This window comes from Haliotis cracherodii, unplaced genomic scaffold (assembly GCF_022045235.1).
Source record: "Haliotis cracherodii isolate W230 unplaced genomic scaffold, xgHalCrac1.p SCAF_15, whole genome shotgun sequence".
Lineage (NCBI taxonomy): Eukaryota > Metazoa > Mollusca > Gastropoda > Lepetellida > Haliotidae > Haliotis > Haliotis cracherodii.
Genome location: NW_027266270.1, coordinates 18227531 through 18236318, shown reverse-complemented (window position 1 = coordinate 18236318; position 8788 = coordinate 18227531). Strand labels below are relative to the sequence as shown.

The following is an 8788-nucleotide window of genomic DNA, read 5'->3' as shown; positions in this document are numbered from 1 at the left end:
AGCTTTCCTCCCGCATTAAGCTGACACGCCGCGATAAAACTGGAATACTGTTAAAAGCGGCGTAAAATCCAACTCACTCACTCACTCATATTTAGATCCATGCATGGAGATTTAGAGTTATGAAAACTATCCACAAGACTGTATGACAAGAGGAATGATTCAATGTCAACAGTCAACATTTCCTCTTTGTTGAGCAACGTCCCAGTAGGTCCAGACTTTGGTGTCTACATTTCAAAACATTGGAGATACAATCGAGCATGCTCTTTCAACGAAGAGCAATACACGACTATTGATCAAGAGTTGTTTGAACCGGCTCACAACATTCAAGACCTTAGTAGTGAGTGAGTATGGTTTTACGCCGCTTTTAGCAATATTCCAGCAATATCACGGCGGGGGACACCAGAAGTGGGCTTCACACATTGTACCCATGTCGGGAATCTAACCCGGGTCTTCGGCGTGACGAGCGAACGCTTTAACCACTAGGCTACCCGACCACCCCTCTGTCAGTACGATGAACGTGGACACTGTGATGATACCCCTATTTATATGACTGCCTACCCCACTTACCCCTGTTGCTGCTGCCAATACCCTCATCTGTCCAAGGGGCGGTCGGGTAGCCTGGCGAACGCTTTAACCACTAGGCTACCCGACCGCCCCCAAGACCTTAGTAAAGCTTTTTAAGTGGAAAACATTTCCAAATTTGCCGCATCAGTGACCAAAATGATGTCCGATGAAATTCCTTATTTTGACTTATACCGTATGTTCCCTGTGTTTTTTTTCACGTGAACACTTAACATGCCTTTGCATGTGTTTGTGACGGGTGTCACCGATGGGGCAGGATACGCGCACCTTTTCGCAAAAAGCTGGTATCACACTATATGAGAGTGATCCATAAACACATGTTAATGATATAGCTGGAAAGGTACAATGGCTTCTGCTAATAACAGATATTTCTTATGATAGATATTAAGATATTGTAACTTTCACATCTTTCAATAGCGCATCGGTATATTGAACCACTCGGATCGATTCAGTCCTAGAACCTCAGCCAGCAGGAATCCTTCTTTATTTGAACTACGTGTACGTGTCTACCCCCTGCACAGCCTGGTGGTCGGAGCGAGCCTTGTACAACGTTTCGTTCGTCTTCATCTTCAACTCAACATATTTCTGTTATGCACAGAATAACGTATGTTCATTATGGCTATCATGTAATACGAATTATACTGAACAGAAAAAGTTAGGAATCTTGAATATATTGGGGGATTTTGTTTAAATGAAGACTAAGCACATAACTTCACAAGAATATCAAAAAAATATATTCATGTTCCTAACTTCTTTTGTTCAGTATTTATGCTTTGTTTACAGAGAGATTTTATGCAATATCATTACTCCATTGCTGTCAGAGATATCATAGGTAGCAAAAAGCCGAGAGAACCCGAGTGAATCCGAGTGAATCCGAGTGATAAAAACCCGCCAGTGTGAAAAAAAGTACAAGAATCAATATTAGGGTTGAGAGTTTTATATGTTAATCTTTGACCAGTTATTTCACATGGGTTAATGGATTCCAAAATAACATTTGATGTGACAATTGAATAGCTAGGGACAGACAGTCAAAGAGTCCATGTTTTTTTTTTACAAAAGCGCTATCAACAAATTTAGAGTAGCATAACACGTAACAGGTACATACCGAAACTCAATCTCCGGGTCACATGTAAACATGTCCAAACATGGCTCACTATCAGAATCCAATTTTACCTTGTCATTACAATATCATGAGCACACACGAACCGTCCATCAGGAAAACTTCCGATGAATTTCCAAGAATTGTGCATCTTTGGACTACACCTGGTTTACAGTTTGCCAGAGTATTCTCTGGGCTAGCACTGTCATCGATATTTGTTATGTACATCTGGTTTTACAACATGGCCACCATGGGTGGAAGAACGCCATATGAAATGTCCGTTCAGGGTCCACACTACACGTCCCCTGTACTACACACCAAGAGGACTACCATAGCTTTGTACAATAAATGCATGCAAACGACGTTTACTGCAACATATTTACAACTTGGTATACGTTCTCAGCAACGAAGGACACTAGATAGAGCCAATACCAGAATCAGGGCATTCAAGAGCTCCCTATACTACAAGCACAACAAAGCATCTTTGGTTTAATTGATCGATGTCGTGAACGTAAATATTTATAACATAGAGATACGAGTAAATACAGGGGAAATACGGTAAATACACGCTTGATAATGGCACCCGTCTTATAACGCGGTATGTTGGACACGAACATAATATTCTACAGATATACACAAAACCGTGGGAGTCTCTGATTGGTGGGTTAGAATACGTATATGTAGATATACATGCACCTTATATATATCATCCATTAGTCTTCCTGACCTTTTGATAATAGGAGTTATAAATAGTTACTGAAGCTGTCAGTTTGACAGCTGCGTTTAACAGGCGAAGATGGACAGTGTTGACAAATCCGAAATTTGCTGAAAAATTGAGAGAAACCGAGACCCACACTTCATGACTATTGCGCTTGGCGCTTGCGTACAAATGTGTCTAGATCTATTGAAAGTAATACAAGGATTGTATCCAATGAGTTTAGCACGAGACGAAGTCCAAGTTGAAACAGGCGCCTGATTGTATCTACCAGTACATATGTCTAACCTATGGAGGCCAGCAGATGATGACGAACCTTTTATCAGTAAGATTTGTCCTGGCAACACCGTCCGCTGGTCACAGCATGCATTGTCAGATGCCCTTCGCAGGATGCGAGAATGTAAATATGGTACACCTCATGGAGTATTTGAAATGAAAGTCCCTGCCAAGATGTCCTCAATCAGGCTTCTACGGGGCTGGTGTGGTTACTGAACCCGATTTCCTCTTGCGATCCTTCTTTGGCCGTCGCTTCTTACCTTTTGATTTTTTCCCTTTTTTCTTATCCTTCTTTCCTCTTCCCTTTCCCTTTCCCTTCCTTCCCTTCTTTCCTCTTCCCTTCTTGCCTCGCTTACCTCCCTTCTTTCTGCCTTTCGTTTTTGGTTTACCCCCCTGGGCGGGATCAGTCGGGAGCATAGTTGTCACACCTATGACCTCGCTGTTGAATAGGTCCTTACACTCGTGTCCCTTCTTAATCTTCTTCAGAGCCTTCTTGAAATCCTTATTTTTCTTCTCCCATGGGACAACGAAGGACATGACGAACGTATCATCCCTCTTGTTTCCCATTATCAGAAATTTGCTTCTGGTGTCATTGAGAAGGTCACACTGGCAGTTGGCTCCCCCTTCTATGATGAAGGCCATATTCTTCTTATCCTTCTTCGATATGGCTTCCTCTTTCTTGTAAAACTTTTTCTTCTTCTTCAAGACAACGAGAGCGTCGTTATCCCTCTTCTGGAGTTCGGCGACACCTGTCCGTATAACTGAAACAGGAAAATTAGACTGTGAACCCAGGAGTTAATATAGATAATTTCTTCTCTAATAAAGGATACGGTTGGTCCAGTCGTCTAAGGCGCCCCAACTTGCTGTATAGAGTTGCTTCCTTTGGGCACGCCAGAAAACTGTGACCATGGGTTCGAATCCCGGTTCGCCCTGATTATGTTTCTAGGCTTGTCAGCACCATACCCCTGCTCGTGGGTTTCACCAAAGTGGTGAACGTATAAGACCAGCTTCACATCGGCTTTCTTCCAACATCGAGCTGACACGCCGTGAAATAACTGAAATACTGTTCAAAGCGGCATTAAACTCAACTCACCCACTCTAATAGGACGGGTTTCAGGAAGTTAACAATGTGCTACGAGTTTCATACATTTTAACGGGGCTGACGATCGTCGTGAAACCTATCCCTGGAGAGTACTTGTATTTTAAGTATAACACTTAATCTGGTGTTGTTTATGTCGTTTGAAAGGATTACATGATAGTACATTAAATGCATTTAATGATGACGAAAGGGGCATCATATAGATCCATGTTAAATATAACAAACAGTCTTCAGGATGATCGAGATACCGTCACAAACCGTAACCTACTCTCCAAATACAAATCTACAAAATACATAATTTGGCAAATACGCAACACGTACTTGCATTAAGTAATTCGATATAAAAGTCTCGAAACACAAAACCGTTATATTCGCAAATCGTGATGGAAACAAACTTGAGACGTTCTTAAATGACGGTGCAAAAAAACTAACCCTTTCGAAACCATTCTCTCTTTATTATCGACACATCATTGTTGGTTGTCAAGAGTTTTATAAAATGAGGTCTGATACGGAATTATCTCGATCTAAATAATAGCCTCGCGCGGTAGTAACAGTAATTCATGCTCCAGGAGAATAAAAGCGTTCCGAGGCTGGGAATTCTAGCTAAGCCAGGTCGCCATTACTTGACACACAGCCTGAAATAAACATTCACGTTGGTTTACATTCGTCACCAATATTATGGCTCAGGTTTCACAAAATATTGTCGGGAGATCGGGGAATGTAGTAGACTACCCTGCCATTGTTAAGCCCCATCATTGGAAACTTAAGCTACCCTTTGAAATGAGTTATGCAACGCGTTGCGAACAAAGACGTTTGAATGAAATCTACGGCAAACAGGTGTGTGTCAACATTGTTGTCAACACCCCAACGGAAGCTCTTGCTGTACCCTCGCCAGATATCTGCATAACATTAATCTTCAGATAGTAATACTCTTTCATTATGCAACCTTATGCGGGTTTGGTCCATGTAGTTTTCGATATAGATTTCCGATCCATTGTTAGAAGACGATAGCTAACAATTGTATGATGTCAAAGATTTGTGTTCAAATAATTCTAAGTGAACCAACATATTTACAATTATCCGTGTTTCCACGTGACCAAATGTGTAGATAAAAACTATTACAGATAAGTACACCCGTTGTGAGAGCTGGCTAGAACGACAATTTAAAGAGTGAGTTTTAATTATCGCTGATGACGATATCCCATCAATAATACGGCGGTGGACAGGAGAAATAGGCTTCACACATTGTTCCAATCGCCGGGACTTCGGCGTGATGAGGGAACACTTTAACCACTAACACACACATCCCCCCCTCCCCTCCACACACACACACTCACACACTCCACCCCTACCAACCCCCCACGATCCACCACAGATACACAGTACAATCTGAAATGATGGTGTGAAAGGAATATATGTCAGCAGCGTCTTAACAAGTTATTTCTGTAACGGTATTTATGTCGGTATGTCGGAACACAAGACAATAATACATCCTTGACAATACTAATGTGCAGGTTGTGCACTAATCAGCGGTTGAACATTAGTATCGATTTCTGATCGCAGAGGCTAACGACATCGTAAAGAAATAGCCGAATGGGGATATCATTTGCTATAACTATTATTCAACCGACGGCATCGCAGCGTAAAAAGTACCGACGTTGAACTTTTTCGGCGTAATTCCATCATCGTTCTTGCTTTGTAATCAGACAAGATTGTTGTGAGATCCGTGACTAGACCCCAAAAAATGGAGGATGTCAACCCTTACTTTAGCCAAATAAATGCTCTTATTTCCTCTTACAGAAAATGAACGAGAGTTTAAGATAAATTTATAGGCTGAGGCGTTGACTGGTGGAATGGAAACGCTATCAAGGTAGTCTCCGTTGGTCTTTCTTCTGTTACTCTCGCATAAATCATGGCCAGAATTCTAACACCGCGTCTACAACGCCATGACAGAAACACGAAGGGAAAAGGATTACTCTCCCTTCACGATGCAACAGTGGCATATACAGTGAGTGACGCCATGCTCTCCTCTCCTAAATAAACACCCAGTTCACTGACGTCTCTCCCTTTTTCAGTTTTTTCACCCTTGTTAAATTCCGTTTGGACTTCATACTGCAATATCCATTCTTACAACTATTTATATAACTAACGTAACATGAGGTGAAACGATGCTGTAATCACATTACTGTTTTCCCCAAATATATCGATAATCAATGATGATGCCAAGACATAAGAAAGGTATTATCGTTTAAGGTGGCTGTCAGCGCGCTTTCTATTTCTGCCTCTTTACAAAACCAGCGTTAAAGCAGAGAGGTACATAACCGATCGGTTAACAAAGTCAGACCAGTGCAAATATTTTTTTTATGTTTGCAAGGGTACAATAGACGTCGTTACATTGTTAAATCCTTCACATTTACTGGGCAAGAGTGTAAGTTCTCGGAGTCCGAAACCGAAGTCGTTAGTGGCTACAGTAAACCAGGAGATTAAAATCCTATAGCTTTGGGTGCTTACACACTATTCTACCTTTTCATTGCTCGGGGAAAATCTGATACCACGCACATCCTATTCTATTGACAAAAAAGGTGAAAAACGACCTTACCAAATTGGGACCGACAGTTGTTGTCGACGATGGCTTCGAATGTCATAGGATGTTTGCAGGCCGTACAGTTATTATCAGCTGAAAGACCAACAACAAAAGGTTTAATCAGCATATATGACAGATAGCATTGCTGTCAACACCACGGTGAAAGAGTCTCGCTTCATGGCGCATGTGTCAAAGACGATAGAGTCTGTAAACCAGTCAGAAAGTCAACTCGCGGCTATGTCGGGTATTGTGGCGTTGATCAAAGCCTGTAAAGCAATGGTACTTGTGAAAGTCTTCCATATTCGTTTTTTAATTATTTTATTCCCTCAGCCAGAGTTCAAAGTCATTTCTCAAACTAGGTCTCAGTCAAAACGTCACGTAAGGTTGAGCAATAATGCAACTTTCATAATAGGCTAATAACATTATAACAGTAACGTTCACTTCAGAAAGGTCGCTGGAACCTGGACAATAACAATCGAAGTATGTATTTATAACTGTTGTTTTACGCCGCAATCAGCAATATTCCAGCCACTTGGGAGCGGCCTGTAAACATAAAGTCTGGATAGAGCCACACAACCCGTATTAATATTCGTATGTATTAATATGAATTGATTTCATTACGTTTTTGCGTTTCTGGAGGTATATAGGTAAACACATTAACGGATTAATGCTAAGTATGCATACCATTGTTTACATTTCTACCTCCAGAAACGCTAAAATGTATTGAGGTCAATTCTCATAAATAAATACGTTGATAATAATAATTACACAGACTCATTTATTCATAAACACACAAAAAAAACACCGAAATCAGTTACATCGTTTAGCGCATTAACACAACAGAAGCCTGGCCCAATCAAGAAACAGTAGTCCATTAGTGGGCGTGGCCAAATTTGTTTTGGGTGGCAAGAAATATTTGCTTGTTCAGCCAATCAAATAATACTGAATTACCCTCAATTTATTTATCAAACAAATATACTACTCGAAATAAGGTAAAGAACACCTGTTTTTTCATATGACTATAGTTAATATGTCATGGCAGATTAACTATACTCATATGAAAAAATCGGGTGTTCTTTAACTTATTTTGGGTAGTATACTCCTCGCACGCATTACAAGCAAATGAATCACCAATAAGCCGGCGTTTCCTGTTGCTGAAATTAAGTCAGTCCGGTGGTCTAAGGGCTTCGGGAGTTGTCAAGGGTTATAGGCGTTGTCAAGGGTCACAGTCATTTTGAAGGGTCACAGTCGTTTTGAAGGGTCACAGTCGTTTTGAAGGGTCACAGTCGTTTTGAAGGGGCACAGTCGTTTTGAAGGGTCACAGTCGTTGTGAACGGTTATAGGCGTTGTCAAGGGTCACAGTCGTTTAGAAGGATCACAGTCGTTTTGAAGGGTCACAGTCGTTTTGAAGGGTCACAGTCGTTGTGAACGGTTATAGGCGTTGTCAAGGTCACAGTCGTTTTGAAGGGTCACAGTCGTTGTCAAGTCGAGTATCGTTGAGGGTAGTAACACAATCTACGTGATTCCCTGTGGCCATGTGATTCCACGCTGAAGATGTGGTATGGTGTTTAAAGTGTACTTACCATAATGGCCACGACCAAGACCAACAGTTTCTTGTTTTATGAATGTTCTGGACCAGAATTGCTAATGACATGTTCAAGGTTGACAAGGAGCAATTACAATGAAATATGTCAAGGAAAGAAATAATTATGTCCACACAGGAATATAATTTTGATGACCAATTTAGTTCTTTCTCGACACTGAATTAAAAGTGGTTTCAAATCATATTTTAAATCAGCACTATGGGCGGAGACATCGTTAAAACAAGAACTGTTCCTGACCATGTAATGAAACCAGAACTTACGCTGTGCGAGAACATCATGTGATCGTGAACTACACACAACAAGATAATCCTATCTGTAAGATGACAATGGTTACCTTGGTGATTTCATTTAAAGACAAATGGCTACCTGTACCATCTGTTAATCTGAAACGGTCACATGCAATGTCAAATGTTTTTTTTGCAAACACAATGGTGGACACGTGTTGGTTCTAGTACAAACGTTACACATCGTCTCCACTGTGTAACTACATTTTAGTCATCTTATATATGTATACTGAACAAAATAAGTTAAGGATCATCAATATTTGGGGGGGGGGGGGGGGGGGATATATTTGGGAGTGAATATGAGAAAACAATTTTATAGAATTATCTCCAAAAATATTAATGATCCGTGACGTATTTTGTTAGGTATATAATTTACCATGACACTTGACAGGACCTGTGGTCTTCCTTGCTCAAGTTGAACCTACCCCAGTCATGTTTTGTTTTAGTTGAGTACAACAGATCTAATCTATCATGCAGAATGTGCCCTGGTATAAAGACTTCTACAGTTACGAAGAGAGAGAAATGAGGAGTAGAGCATGCCATAT

The 8788-nt window shown here is 40.8% G+C and overlaps 1 protein-coding gene across 4 annotated transcripts in view; it reads right to left on the bottom strand.

The window, feature by feature from the left end:
- Positions 1 to 1503: 1503 nt before the first annotated feature.
- The window catches only part of LOC139462343 (secreted frizzled-related protein 1-like), a 69812-nt gene continuing 62527 nt past the window's right edge, over positions 1504 to 8788 (bottom strand). For all 4 annotated transcript variants that reach the window (XM_071243997.1, XM_071243996.1, XM_071243995.1 and 1 more), the window contains 2 exons: positions 6371 to 6448; positions 1504 to 3433 (listed from right to left, as the gene is read on the bottom strand). In XM_071243997.1, the coding sequence (XP_071100098.1) occupies positions 2865 to 3433; positions 6371 to 6448 (647 nt within the window). In that variant the 3' untranslated portion in view covers positions 1504 to 2864. The remainder of the gene's footprint in view (positions 3434 to 6370; positions 6449 to 8788) is intronic.